We start from the raw sequence: 16,480 nt of genomic DNA, 5'->3' as shown, positions 1-16,480 counted from the left end.
TTCTTTCCTCTCTACCAAAGAGGCTTATTACAATTAAAGCTAGCTATGATTAGCCATATGCACTTTCTAATGCTCTTAGTAAAACAAACACCCTCCAAACAGGAAAAAAAAAAATTCCAAGTAAAAGACATTTCAGAAAAACATCTGCTATAAGTATCTTCTTTGTATCATGTTCTATGGTAGGGATATAACTAAATACACAAATGTATGGGAAAGGGTGGGGCAGGGGAGAGAGAGACTCTATGCTCAGTGAACTGAGCCTAGTGAGAGACAGATAAGACAGAGGAAAAAATCAGTAATTTTTGCAATGCAGTATGATGAGCACCATTGTCTAAAAACAATGACTAAAGCATCTAAATATAAAATTGTGAATTTCTCAAAATTAAAATTTGTACTAATTTCTGTGACCTTGGAATTAAACTTATTAGATCAAGGAATGCTGTGCAAAGATAGCATGTGATTAATTATGAGCACTTTCTTCTAAAATTACGGTAAATTTTGCAAGAAGTTTATTTAGAGAAAAACGGAGTACATATTTACTCTGTTTTAGAAGCAATGGTTTCTATTGTATAAGAAATAGAAAAGCAGATTTCTTAAACCTTAAAAAATCCAGCAAGTACTGAATGAATTAGAATTAATGTTAGAGAAAAACAGTGAAATATAAAGATATTATTATTGGCTGGTTGTGGTGGCTCATGCCTGTAATCCCAAGACTTTGGGAGGCCGAGGCAGGCTCATCACTTCAGGTCATGGGCTCGAGACCAGTCTGGCCAGCATGGCAAAACCCCATCTCTACCAAAAAATGCCAAAATTAGCTGGGTGTGGTGGCATGTGCCTGTAATCTCAGCTACTCAGGAGGCTGAGGTGGGAGAATAGCTTGAAATTGGGAGGCAAAGGTTGCAACGAGCTGAGATCGCACCACCCCACCCTAGCCTAGGTGACAGTGAGACCCTGTCTCAAAAAAAAAGACGTTATTATTAAGCTGTCAAATATAATTTTGATATTTAGGTGAAAGAGAAACAGTATTTCTCATAAACGTTAAACTATTTGCTAACCCTGAACAATTTTAGACTCACAGTGTTCCAAACAGTAAATGTTAAGAAGTTACTTTGGGAAATTAGCTACTAATGGAAAGAAAAATACTGTATGGTCTCACTCATATGCAGAATCTTAAAAAAGGCAGAATACATAGGAACAAAGTGTAAAATGGTGGTTACTAGAGGTAAGGAAAGGGAGGAAATTAGAAATTAGGTCAAACAGTACAAACTTGCAGTGGTACAGGAGGAGTAAGATTACTGATGTACAGCATGAGGACTATAGTTAATAATACTTTATTTGCTAAAAGAGTAGATTTTAAGTGCTCTTACCACAAAAATTTTAAAGATGGTAACAATGGAAGGCGATAAGATAATTTGGCTGACTGTAGTATTCATTTCACTATGTATTTGTTTATCAAAACATCATGCTGTACACCTTAAATATACACAAAAAAAGTTATTTTGGTAACATAATTACATTCACAAAATTTAAAGAACCATGTAAATACACATATCCAAATTGCATGTAGAGAAAAAAAAATCTGCTACATGAGTTTCATATCTACAAATTTTTTAAAATCTCATTTTATAACCTACTAAATTTCCATTATAATTTTCCATTTTTCTATTTATCCTGAAATGTTCACAGTGCTTGTTTTAGCAGCTCTTCAAACATAGAATATTTTTTCCTTAACAAAATAATTATTGCTGTAATAATCTGTAATTATGGTTTATAACTGCAATAATCCCAAAGAAATCAGTCATTACCATAGATCACAAGTAAACGTTAACTACTGTTAATGACCTATTTCTTAGGGATTATTGTTTTCGTAAACCATGACCATATCACCACAAATACAGAAGAGCAAGACAATATAATACAAATGAGGTCATAATATAATAATAAACTTATTTTATAACATTAAAAGCCATTAAGCATCTAAATTAAAGCACACATAACAAGAGCATATAATTTTCTTTGTTCAACACTAACTGAAGCGTTTACACACACCAAAAAAACTGAATACTACCACACACAGTGTATACAAACTAGGGCCATGTTAGGCATTTTTCATAATATATTTTTCATAATATAAAACGATCACTTTTGAGCAGACCACAAATATATCTAAAAGCAGACCACAAATATCTCTAAATATCCCACCGACATTTTGACTAATACTATTAAAAATTTTTCTAAGTACTAGGCATTATATTACAAACTGAAACATTTTTTTACTAAAACTGCATAGTGTATTCAACTATAAAAACTCCTTCAGTTTGTATTAACAAAGAATGAGGTCTGGCATTTTATTCAAGAGACAGTCCTATATAATACCACTAAATTATTACATTTCAACTAACTGATTCATATATTTTAAACATTCATACCTTCATTCAATATCCTTTTGAAGGAAAACAGGTCCTTTCCAACTGAATCTTTTCACGTTTTAATGTAATAATTGATATATATGAAAACATATATGTAATGCATATGAAGTGTAACAAAACTAACACCTACCCAATTGAACAATCAATGCATTACCAATACTATCACACCTACCTCCATACCCTTCCCCGAGCTTGTCCCCTTACCTTCCACCCTAGAAGTAACCATGATTCAATATTTAATGATTATTGTTCTTTTGATTTTTTAAAGTTTCCTCACATATACATATATTCCTAAACAATACGCTTCAAGTCTCATTTGTTTGGAGACTTAATTATTAAGTTTCATGCTGTATGTAGCTTCCTGAGAGCTGCTTTTCATTAAACATCTTATCTCTGACACTCATCCTTATTAGGTATAGTTCATTCATTTTTATTGTTATATAATATTGTATAATTACGTTATGATCTATTTATTCATCTTCATATTGATGGGCATCTGAGCTGTTTCCACTTTTTGCCATTATAAACAATAATGCTATGAACATTATTGTACATCTTGTGTACAGATTTTCTAGAGCAGCAGTCCCCTACTTTTTTGGTACCAGGGACAGGTTTCGTGGAATACAATTTTTCCATGGACTGGGGAGGAAGGGGAGGTGATGGTTTTGGGATGAAACTGTTCCACCTCGGGTCATCAGGCATTATACACATTAGATTCCCATAAGGAGCGTGCAACTTAGATCCGTCGCATGCACAGTTCACAATAGGGTTCACGCTCCTGTGAGAGAATCTAGTGCCGCTGCTGATCTGACAGGATGCAGAGCTCAAGCAGTAATGTTTGTTCACCTGCCACTTACCTCCTGCTGTGCAGCCCAGTTCCTGGCAAACCATGGACCAGTACTGCTTCATGGCCTGGGGTTTGGGGACCCCTGTTCTGGAGCACACATGTAAGGGTGCAAGTGTCAGGTCAACAGGTATTCAAAAGTTCTGCTTTACAAGACTATACCAAATTCATTTCTATTCCATTTCCAACTGATTCCACTTTATACTCCCACCAGAAGTATATAAGAATTCCTTTTGACTCACATTTTTCTGTAAGATTTCTTATTATTTTATTCCCAGTAGACTGGAAAATATATTTCATGTGGTCTATTTATTTTATTAGTAATGAAGTTGGGCATTTTTAAAAAACGTATGCACCATTTATGTTTTTCTGCCTGATGGCTGTTGATCATTTTCCTAAAGAACTGTTTATTTTACTGATTTGTAAGAATTCCTGCCATATTCTTCTAGATGGTGATTCTTGCTTATTGTGTGTGTTGCAAATATCTTCTAAATTCTTGTCTCTTTTTTAAGTCAATTTTATTATTTTTTCTAGAAATTTATTCATTTCCTCATTTACTGACCTCCAGAAATAGCAAGAATGATTTTACTTTTTGAATCTTTGCTGTATCCATTATTACATTTCCTCCATTTTTTCCTAATAGTATATATTTGTGAATTCTTTCTTCCTAATCACAAGAGGTTTGTTAGTCTGTCTTTTTAAAGATCTAACTTCTGATTTTTAAATTCTACTGAATCTTTATTTTTTAGTACATTAATTTCTGCTTAGTTTCCTTCTTTCTCCATTCTCAGGGTTTAATCTGTTCCTCTCATTCTAACTGCTCAAGTTAGATGCTTAAGTCCCAACATTCTGGCCTTTTTTCTTTTCCAAGTAAGCTTTTTGGTCAATAAATTTCCTCTGAATTAAGCCTTTCACTAAATTCCAAAACTGTTGTACTTCTGTATTATTGAGTTAACTCTATTTTAAAATTTTCCTCAAGATTTCTTTTACCTCATATTTACAAGTATATGTTTTAAATTCCCAAGTGTATGGGGATTTGTGGGGTTTTTGTTTTGTTTCACCATTTAGTTTTTTTTTTTTTAACCAATTGGCAATTAAAACTACATTGCAAAAAAAAAAAAAAATAGTGGTCTCTCTGATACTGAGTCATTGACATTTGTTGAGACTCACCTCATATACTAATGCTTGGACAATTTTTTTAAAACATGCCATGTGTCCTGGAGAAAATTGGTATTTTCAAACTGTTGGTTCCAGTGTTTTATATATATCAATTCATTAAAGTCTATTAAACACATTGTTCAAATCCTTTCTAAATTTACTAACTTGCTACTTATTTGATATGCCAACAATTAAGAAGTGCACTGCAGCCTTCCATTATGATGGCAAGTCTGTCCATTTCTCCCTGCAGGACTATCAATTTTTGCTTCATACGTTTTGAGACTACTTCACTAAGTACTAGATATCTAAAATTGTTACACAGGTTGCGTACCCCTGATCTGAAATACTTGCGACCAGAAGTGCTCTCAGTTCTGAATTTTTTCAGATTTTGGAATATTTGCATGCCTGGGTGAAAATGCCAATTCCAAAAATCCAAAATTCTTAACGCTTGAATGAGCATTTCCTTTGAGCATCATGTCAGCGCTCAAAAAGTTTTAAATTTTGGAGCTTTTCAGATTTGAGATTTTTGCATTTCGGGTGCTCAACCTGTACCTCCCTGGTACAAAAACTAATAGTTCTAGTTGTAATAATGCTTTTTCTCTTAAAGTCATTTTTGTTTGATATTAACAATGACCCTAGCCTCCTATAGGTTCATATTTGCACAGCACATTTAAAAATATCCTTTTACTTTCAACTTTCCATGTTTTAATGTTTTGAGTATATAACTTATCATTAATTGGCTATTTTAAAAATATTCAAATTTACAACCTGGTTTAACTGTAAATTTAACTCATTTATGTTTATTGGATTAATAACATCTCTGGGACAAACCTACTTTTTTTTATTGTTGTCTATTGTCCTATTGTCTCTGGTTATTTTCCTCTTTTCTTGGCTTTTAAAAAAGTTGAATTTGCTTATTTTTCTATTGCATTATCAATTCTCTTTGCTGGGTTATGGGAGACAATCATACAGTTTCTACTCTTTTAGTTGCTACCCTTCAAGTGCTGCCATTTTAATTCCCTTCCTAAATCAGACAAGCACTTAAAATAATTGTAATTCTCACCACTCCCCCAGCTCTCTCTCTGACATGCTTCTGTCTTTTCCTGTTTTTATTCTGTTCTTAATTCCACAAACTAAACATAATCTTTTTTTGTACAGACTATGAATGTTAAAATGTTACACGTTTACAGCCGGGTACGGTAGCTCATGTTTGTAATCCAAGCATTTTAGGAGGCCGAGGTGGGCAGATCACTTGAGATCAGAAGTTCGAGACCAACCTGGAAAACATGGCAAAACTCCATCTCTACTAAAAAAATACAAAAAACTTAGCCCGGCATGGCACATGACTGTAGTCCCAGCTACTCAGGAGGCTGCCGCAAGAAAATGGCTTGAATTTGGGAGGCAGAAGTTGCAGTGAACCGAGATCATGACACTGCACTCCAGCCTGGGTGACAGGGCAAGACTGCATCTTAAATAAATAAATAAAATAAAATAAAATAAAATAAAATTTATGAGTTTACCAATTTCCATGTACTCCTTTTCTTCCTTCTGGGACCATGCCCCTTCTTCCTCAAAAATAACCTTTAAAATGTTTATTAAAAACCTTTAATGAAAGATCTGCTAGTAGCAACTTCCTGCTTTCATTTGTCTGAAATCTCTATCATTCATCCTTTTTCTTGAAAGATATTTTTGCTGATATACAATAATAGGATGGCAATTACTTTTGCTCAGTTATTTGAGAATAATATTCTAACATCTTCTGGCTTCCATTTTTACTGTTGTGAAGTGAGTTATCAATCCAGTTTACACTACTTTGTAAGTGATCTTTCTTCTCCAGCTGCTTTTAACATTTTGTCTTTGGGGTTATATAGTTTGACTAAAGTGTTATTTTTTGTTTCTGATGGGTATATGTTGGGCTTGCTGTATTAATGAATTCATGTCTTCTTTTTTTTTTTTTTTTTTTTTTTTTTTGAGACGGAGTCTCACGCTGTTGCCCAGGCTGGAGTGCAGTGGCGCGATCTCGGCTCACTGCAAGCTCCGCCTCCCGGGTTCCCGCCATTCTCCTGCCTCAGCCTCCTGAGTAGCTGGGACTACAGGCGCCCGCCACCACGCCCGGCTAATTTTTTTTTGTATTTTTAGTAGAGACGGGGTTTCACTGTGGTCTCGATCTCCTGACCTTGTGATCCGCCCGCCTCGGCCTCCCAAAGTGCTGGGATTACAGGCTTGAGCCACCGCGCCCGGCCGAATTCATGTCTTCTATTAAGTCAAAAAAATTCTCAGAATTTCTTCAGTTATCACCTCTCCTCTTTCTTCTATTCTATCTTTCTGGGACTCATTCTGACACACCTGACCTTCTCATTCTATCGTTTAACATTTCTTTTAATATTTTCATTTTCCCTCTTTCCTGAAGTCTTGAAAATGTCTTCGGTTCTAACTGCCAATTTGCTAATTCTTTCCTCAGTTGGGTCCAATTTACTATTTAACACATCCATGAAATTTTAGATCACAAAGTTTTCAATAAAAAAAGTTTTTTCAGGTCCTTTTCACATCCTCCTTCTTGTTTTTCACACTCCTGTTATTTGCTCATTTGTGATTCTATTTTTTATTTTTTTTAAATATTTCACACATAATTGCTTTATATTCCTATCCAATTCCAACATCTTAAGAGTCTCTAGAAGATAGGGGTTCTAAATCAAATAAATAAATTATTTTTGTTAGTGCTCATTCATGGCAGCTTATCTCGTTGTTTATGTGCTGGCTTTTATTGTTTTTGTTTATTATGAACACTTGTTTATCTTAATCTGCAGGATTTCCAAGGCCCTATATTATGGTTGCTATCCTTTGGAGAAGGTTTTAATTCCCTTCTGCTGGAAGCCAGGGTATCTACAAATTTAGAACCATGTTATACCCTTTTGAGGGTTCAACTTAATACAAGAGTCTCAGGTTGGCACACCTATCTTGCTACCGGCCTAAGGCTTTGTCACCAATTTTATCGTTGATATTGATAATCTGCCTTTGAGAACAACCCTGTTTTTTGCCCTTGTTTGCTGTTTGACCCGTCCCACTCTGATTAAAGTTAACTTTTTGATCTGGGTGATGGGAGAGGTTGGGAGGCAAGAGGTCAGAGAAAGGAGAGACAGTGAATCAGAGAGCAGAGTGGGAAGAAAAAAAAAAAAAAAAAAACTAAGAAATTTCATGTACTTACTGTAAGCCCAGGATCTGACTGTTTTGCAGCTAAAAGGCCTTTCAGAGATCTAGCTGACCACACTGAAGTTATTACTAACTCTGCTTCTGAAGAACCAAACACTAATTGTCTGTGTTATATATATTTTTTAAAATGTAATTTTATAGGTAGCTGGCTAAACACAATCCAAATTATAAAATAACATAATCCAAATTAATGTCTGCACACAGAACACAAATCTGAAATGACAAAAGACTGTCATTGTGTCATCAGTCAAAACAAAAACAGTAACACTACAAGACAAGCTTACAGGGTCACTTGTAAAGATACTCAACTGAAAGGACAAGTTGGGACTGAAATCCAGCCTATATTCTACTCACCAATCTATTTACTCTAGCATGCTGTTGCACTGGCCTGGATGAAATGGAACATTTTTCTAATTTGCACAAAAGTACCAAATGTACTACTGAGCTAGGAGAAGAGCAAAATAATCCTCAATGTCCAAAAATAATATGAAGGCTGAAATTTAGATACATAGGCACAGAAACAACTAGAAAGTTTGAGCTTCTCCTCTAATGGCCAAAGGAAAAAGCCTAGGACAAGCCCAATGTGAGAAGTCCAAAAAAGCTGATGCAAAGAGTTACACCCTAAATGAAAATACAAACTGGGGGAAAAAATCTGTCCTAAACAGAGAAAGACAACACAGAAACCTGTCTGACTTGACCACACTGCTAAGTGAACAGGAGGAAAAAACCTCTAAGTCAGACCTCAGATGGTTTGTGGACTAAATACAGACTACCAGTGTGATATGAAAACCTCATTCTAAGGAAATAATTTAAATGGAATTAAGTTGGTGTCCCCACCTCCATCTAGCAAATGAACTAAACACTCCAATTAAAAGAGATGGTCAGAATGGATTTTTAAAAAGGGAACAACTATATACCACCTACAAGAGACACAATTTAAATATAAAGACACAGGCAGACAGGAAGTAAATGGATGGAGAAAGATATACTACATGAACAGTAAGCATAAGAAGACAGTGGTTACAGTAATATCAGGTAAGACAGATTTCAAGAGAAAAGGTCAATTAATAAGGAAGACATAGCAATTACAAATGTTTATGTGATACAAAAATTTAAGGAATTAGAACATAAATAATTCCACAATCATATTTGGATATTTTAACACCCCTCTCTCTGCAAACAAAAGAAATAGACAAAAAAAAAATCAATAAAAACAAAGAATATATGAACATTATTACCTTAATTTATACTTACATAATATTACACTCAACAATAACAAAATACATATTCAAGTGTATATGCTATGTTTGCCAGGACAGACCATATTCTGGGTCATATGACAAGTCTTAATAAATATAGAAAGACTGAAATCACACAAAATGACATTTGACCAAGGTAAAATTTAAAAATCAGTAATGATAACTAGGAAAACACCAAATATTTGCAACTTAAAAGCACACTTCTAAACAATCCAAAAATTCACAAAGAACAAAGAAATAACAATTAAATTAGAAATTATCTTTAAATGAAAATAAAAATAAAACCACAAAACTTGTGGGATCCAACTAAACTAATGTTTAAAGAAAAATTTATAGCTTTAAATGTTTTTATTAGAAAAGACCAAAAATCTAAAACTCAAAGATCTGGAGTCTACACCCAGAATGAGAAAAGGAATATTAAATAACATCCAAAGCAAGTATAAGGCAAAAAAATAAATAAATAAAGCTGAAAAAAATCAATGAAATAGAAAATGAAGAAAGAATAAAGCAGATCAATGAAACTAAAAATGGTTCTCTGAAAATATCAACAAAAGTGATGAAAATCTAGTTGGATGACTCAGAGCAAAAAAAAAAAAAATGACAAAATTATCAATCTCAACTTCAATTTCTGGAGATATTAATAACAATGGAATATTAAGAATAATTTTATTCCAATACATAGAAACACTGAGTAAATTCCTTGAAAGACACAAATGACTAAATTTGACTCCAAGGGAAACAGAAAATTTGAATATTTCTATGCTGATTAAAGAAAATGAATTCACAATTATAAACCCTCTTGGCCCACTGGCTTTACAGATGAATTCTATCACTCTTAAAGAAGAAATAATAGCATTACTACACAAATTCTTTCAGAAGATACAGGAGGAAGAGGGAACAGTACCTGACTCATTTTATGAAGCCAGTATTACCATGTTACCCAAACCAGGCAAAATCACCACAAGAAAACTACAAACCAATATCCTTCATAAACACTGATATACAATAACAAAAGTGTTGCAAATTGAATTTAACAATTTCTAAAGAAACATTATATTATGACCAAGTAGGATTTATCCAGAGAATGCAAGGCTGCTTTCACATCGAAAAATCAATTAATGTAATTCACTACATTCGTAAAATAAAGGAAAAAAGTCATTTGAATAGATGCATAAAAGGTCTATTTTAAAACCCCAAAATAATACGCTATCATTATAAACACCCTAAGGAATTGAAGAGAACTTCCTCAAACTTACGAATGTCTTCAAATAGCACACAGATAACATCATACTCAACGGTAAAATGCTCAACGCTTTCTATGCACAAACAGGAACAAGGCAAGAATGTTCCCGTCTTAACACTTTTATTCAACACTGTACTGAAAATCCTACCAGTAGAATAAGGCAAGAAAAATAAATATAAGGCATCGAGACTGGAAAGATGACATAAAACTATCTTTACTTGCAGACAACATGATCACATAGACAATCCTAAGAATCTATGAAATTGTTATTAGAACTAATAAATTTAGCAAAGTTATAAGGCACAAAGACAAAATTCAATTCTGGTTTAACAGAGTAGCAGAGCATAATCAGGAAATTTACAATAGCATCAAAATATACAGGAATAAACTCAGTGAACAATTTCAATAATTGTACACTGAAAACAATAAAACAGTGCAAAGAAAACCAAATGCTTATGAACTGCAAGTCTCAGTGTTGTTAAGCTGGCCCAAAATGATGTATAGATTGAGGTAAGCCCTACCAAAATTCTAGCACCTACTTTGAAGAAACTGAGAAGCTGATGCTAAAATTAATTAGTAAAGGAAAAGACCTAGAATAGCCAAAACTGTTTTGAAAAAAAATAGTTAAAGAATTTATATTACCTGATTTCAAGAATTATTAAAGCTACAGTAATCAAGCCAATATAGTATTAGCATAAGGATAAACATATATAGATCAGTGGTACAGAACAAAAACTCCAATAATAGACCCTAGCACTTTATGGTCAATTGATTTTTGACCAAGGTGTCATGGTAATTCAATGGGGGAGAAAGACAGTCTTTTCTACAAATGGTGTTAGAACAACTGGATAACTGTAAGCCTTGACCCTTAACTCACAACATTCACAAAAATGAATACCAAATGGATCACAGGCCTCAACATAATAGCTGAAACTATTAAACTTATAGAAATCATAGAAGTCTTCATAGCATTAGGTTAGTAAAGATTTCATAAACACAAAAACCTCAAGCCATAAAGAAAAAAGTGAAAAAGTAGACCATCAAAATTAAAAACGTTTCACCTTTGAAAAACAGTTAAGAAGATAAACCATAGACTGGGAGAAAATATTTGTAAAATATATATGTGAAAAAGAGATTGTATACAGAATATAGAGCATATAAAGCACTCTTACAATTCCATAACACATACAAAAGAGCCAACAATTCAATTTAAAAATGGGCAACAGACTTCTCACAAAATAAGAAATACGGGTGGCAAAAAAGAATAGAAAAGATGTTTAACATCATTAGGGAAATGCAAATTATAACCACAACGAGACAACACTAGACACCAAGTAGAGTGCCTAAAGAAAACAGATAGCAAACGATGGCAAGGATGCAGAGTAAGTGAAACTCTCATACAGTGTTAATGGGAATGAAAAATGATACATCCACTTCATAAAACTGTTTAGTAGTATCTTACAACATTAAACATGCATTTACCATATGACCTAGCACTCATCTTAGGTACCTATCCAAAAGAAATGCAAATTTCTTCTAAAAAGATTTGTCTAAAAATGTTAATAACATCATTATTTGCAAAAGCCAAAAACTGGAAGTGTAATTCAAAGTCCATCAGCTGGTGAATGGATAATGGTAAGGCCATACTATGGAATACTATGTAACAACAAAAAGAAACAAAATATGCACAACATATTTGAATCTCTAAAACATATGCTAAGCAAAAAGGGAAAAAAGATATTTGCAACTCTGATCATAGACAAGGGGCTCACTTTCAAACTGTAAAAAGCTCTTAGAAATCAAGGAGAAAAAAACGACCAACAACCCAATAGAAAAATGGCAAAGGAAATGAACTGTTCATTGACCAAAAAACAAGATCAAATGGCTCTTATCTAAATTTAAACAATGCACAACCTCACTGACAAGAGAAATGCAAAAGTTAAATTATACTGAGAAACCATTTGTCACACACAGGACTGCCAAGAATTCGAAGAAATACCTAATGTAGATGACAGGTTGATGGGTGCAGCAAACCACCATGGCACATGTATACCTATGTAACAAACCTGCACGTTCTGCACATGTATCCCAGAACTTAAAGTATAATAAAAAAATTGTCCTATGAAGGATACATGGAAATCATCTCATACATTTCTAGTGGACAAGTAAATGGTATACTCCTTACAGAAAACAACTGGACAACATATGCAAAATTACAAATACATTAAACTTCCACCCAACAGCAATTCCACTAGGAGAAATTTATAAATTCATATATACATGAAATGACATGTACAAGGTTTATCTGTATAGGAATACTTTTAATAGGAAAAGATTGTAAATCACTCAAATCATTGTCAACAGTGGATGGAATGGTTAAATAATGATATATTCAAAATGTAAAATATTATGTATATATCTATAAAAAATAAGAGTTCTCTCTATATCAGAAAATATTCATTAAACACTTTAAATGAAAAAAGCAAGAAGTAGAGCAGTGAGTATGGTATGCTGTATTCTATGCAAATAAGAGAGGTAAGAATTTACATATTCATAACTGTTTGCATATGCACATACAAACTTTGGAAAGGCATGCAAAACTATAAGAATAACTACTTGCTAGAGTGAAGAAAGGGAGGACAGAGTAGTGGAACAGAACACATTTTATTTTTTTTTAATTTTTGCACAATGAAATACATTACTTCTTCAAAAAACATTTTGTGAATTAATCAAAATCAAGTTTGATACGAAAATAAAAATATCACACTAAAATGATATGCAGCAGACAGTCACAAACTTGGCAGTGATATTTACAATTCAAAAACCTAAATGATTAATGTCAAAATACATAAAAGACTCCTAAAAATCAGTGAAAGAAAGCGATCCAGTGGTGAGGTGGAAATGAACAAAAGAGATGGACATACACTTCACTGATGATGACACAACAATCAATAAACATGAAACAATACTGAACTTAATAATCAGCAGAGTGAAAAGTAAACCCATGAGGTATATTATTCTCAACTAGATCATTAAAAATGTAGGTATAATAATATGAGCTGCTGGCAAGAATCTAGGTCCAGGTCAGCAAACTACAGTCTATAAGACAGCCTCCTGTTTTTGTAAATAAAACTTTACTGAAACACAGACACGAGTACGGTCTATGGCTGCTTCCTAGCTACAAAGGCAGACTTGAGTAGTTGTGACGGAGACCTAAAACATTTACAATTTGGCACTTTAAGAAAAAATTTGCCACTTCCTGATAGAGATAGATGGGAACACCTAAACACTATTGGTAGGATGTCAAGTAGTACAATCACTTTGTAAAACAGTTTAACAGTACCTACTAAAGCTGAATATGTAATGGATATACACAACAATTGTTATAGGAGCACTGATTTTATTAGCAAAAACCAGAAAACAAATACCTATTAACAAGAGAATGCAAAATAAACTGAGGTACATTCAAACAACGTAACAGTGCATGGCACTGAAAATGAAGCAACTATAGCTATATGCATCAATATGAGCCGTCATAAATAAAATACTGAGAAATGGTAAGAATAAAGTTGTCAAAGAAAAAATATAGCATGATTCCATTTGTATAAAGTTGAGAAATATGCAGTATCATGTATTATTTTCAGAATGCATACATGTGGTAAAACTGAAGTAAAGGCATGAATTGATAAACACAAAATTCAAGATTGTTAAGTATTTTCTACTGATAGGAAAGAGGACAGATTTGGAAAGAGGAACAAAACATGCTGCAAAGGTATTGGCAATGATCTAATCTTTTTTGTTGTTGTTGTTGTTGTTGTTGAGATGGAGTCTCGCTCTGTTGCCCAGGCTGGAGTGCAGTGGCCGGATCTCAGCTCACTGCAAGCTCCGCCTCCCGGGTTCACGCTATTCTCCTGCCTCAGCCTCCCAAGCAGCTGGGACCACAGGCGCCCGCCACCTCACCCGGCTAGTTTTTTGTATTTTTTTAGTAGAGACGGGGTTTCACTGTGTTAGCCAGGATGGTCTCCATCTCCTGACCTCGTGATCCGCCCATCTCGGCCTCCCAAAGTGCTGGGATTACAGGCTTGAGCCACCACGCCCGGCCCAATGAATTTCTAATCTTTAAGCGACGTAATGGTGTCTGTAGTTACTGCTATTCTGTATGTCTCAATATATACAAATATCCTTTAATATGAATTTGATATTTAATAACTTTCAAAACTCTTCTAGAAGAATAAGTCAATAATGAAGAGACTAAATGCTGCAAAAGTGTTAGTTCTCCCCCATTTAATTTACAAATAAGATCCCAATAAAAGAAAAAGCACACTGAAGTAGAGAAGATTATCTCACACTAGCCCCTCAGCAGTACTGTGTGACTTAATGCAAGATGGACAGATAATAAACAAAAGGCATTTTTAAAAAACATTATTCAAATATGAAGGATAATCTTCTAAAAAAATTTTTTAAAGTTAAAATGGGAAATCACTGGAAGTAAATTTGATTATGATCCCTTACTAAACTCACTTTCCAATACAAGATATACAAATACGAAAAACAACTTCAGAACTATAAAGTGCTTTCTCCTAGAAATTTCCATTCCCATAGTGCATCTTATCAAGAAAATCGGAAAAACATATTTATTTTTACTCCTTATGTTCTTAAAATGACCTAAAAGGATATACAGAAATAAATACCTCCTCCAACAATAAAGGATTAAAAACAAAATAAAGAAGAAATTGAAGAATAAAATTAATAGTAAAGCCATAATGAAGGCTAATACATAAAAGCAAAATCATAATGATATATTATATACTTTTTTTGGCTGAAATTGGGTTCTGAGTTTGCAATCAAGTACCACAAAGAAGAAAACATAACCAGTTACGATAGTTATGTTCATAAACTATCTGCTCAAGAGCCATTATCAATTTTTCTTGATATTGATTCCAGAGAGACGTATATCCTATGAATTTTATAGAGGAAAACTGAAAGAAAAAAAATCAACCAACAAATTACCAATATACACAGGAGTTTAATAAAATGAACGGTTTATTAGGGGACCAGGAATTGAAGAAAATACATAAAAATAATTTGCAGTAAAACTATTAAAGTGATTATTGATGTTACTTAATATTCAATATAATACTCAGTAATCATATTAAGTTTACTGACCTTCCTGAATGGTGATGTCCACAGTTACACCAGAAGATGGATGCAGAAGGTTTTGGTAATTCTGTGCATTTTGGTCGAATAACTGCACAAGAAGAGCACATGTCTTTTCATATTCACATCTGCTGACAGTGCACAACTGCTCCAACTGCTGAAACACAGTGGCAGTATCATCCAGTGGATCATCTAAGTGATCTCTGCAAACACAGAATAAGTTTGCAGACAGCATTAGAATGTGAAGGACTTTTATTCACCACAAGTAAACTTTATGTTAAATAAAAATTCTATAATAAAGGAATAAAAGACAGAGGCAGGAGGATCACCTGGGGCCAGGAGTTTGAGAACAGCCAGGCCAACATAGTGAAATCCCGACTCTAAAAATACAAAAATTAGCTGGGCATGGTGGCACACACCTGTAATCCCAGCTACGCAGCAGGCTGAGGCATGAGAACTGCTTGAACTTGGGAAGCGAAGGTTGCAGTAAGCTAAGATCACGCCACTGCACTCCAGCTGGGGTGACAGAGCGAGACTCTGTCTCTAAAAAAAACCAAAAAGAAATAAAAAATGAAATGTATTAGTAGGTAAAAAATAAAACTGTCTATATCTCAAGATGGCATGATTATGTAAATAGAAAATATTTTTAGAAACACAAAAATGCTATTCAAACTAATAAGTAAGTTTACTAAGGTCATAGCATGCAAGGTCAACGTACAAAATGATGGGTATTAGTATATATTGGCAGTGAACAACCAGAAATTGAAATTTAAAAAACGGTAGGCAATAGGAAACATAAACTATCAATTAAATCTACCTAAACGTATGCAAGATCTTTAGGCTACAAACCATAAAACGTTTGATGAAAGAAATCAGAGAAGAGCTAAATAAAAGACAGACACGCTCAGAGACTAAGCGACTCAATATTGTTGAGATGTCAATTCTTTCCCCAAGTTAATCTATAGTTTCAATGCAATCCCAGTCAAAATCCCAGAAGAACTTCTTTGTAGAAACTGAGAAACTGATTCAAACATATATACGAAAAAGCAAAGAAAGGAGAACTGCGAAAACAATTTTGAAAGAGAAAAGCCACTTACAGAACTCATACTATCTGGTTTCAAAGCTTATTATAAATCTAATCAAGACAGGGTACTGGTGAAAAAACAGACACATAGATTAA

The 16,480-nt window shown here is 33.7% G+C and overlaps 1 protein-coding gene across 11 annotated transcripts in view; it reads right to left on the bottom strand.

The window, feature by feature from the left end:
• RANBP17 (RAN binding protein 17) overlaps positions 1-16,480 on the bottom strand; it is a 436,622-nt gene that overhangs the window by 353,759 nt on the left and 66,383 nt on the right. For all 11 annotated transcript variants that reach the window (XR_012414614.1, XM_005558506.5, XM_045394506.3 and 8 more), the window contains one exon: positions 15,310-15,503. Coding sequence is in view for 10 of the 11 variants with exons in the window: in XM_005558506.5 (XP_005558563.3) it covers positions 15,310-15,503 (194 nt within the window). In the remaining variant the exon portion in view is untranslated. The remainder of the gene's footprint in view (positions 1-15,309; positions 15,504-16,480) is intronic.

This window comes from Macaca fascicularis, chromosome 6 (genome assembly GCF_037993035.2).
Source record: "Macaca fascicularis isolate 582-1 chromosome 6, T2T-MFA8v1.1".
Lineage (NCBI taxonomy): Eukaryota > Metazoa > Chordata > Mammalia > Primates > Cercopithecidae > Macaca > Macaca fascicularis.
This window is presented reverse-complemented; position numbering and strand designations above follow the sequence as displayed.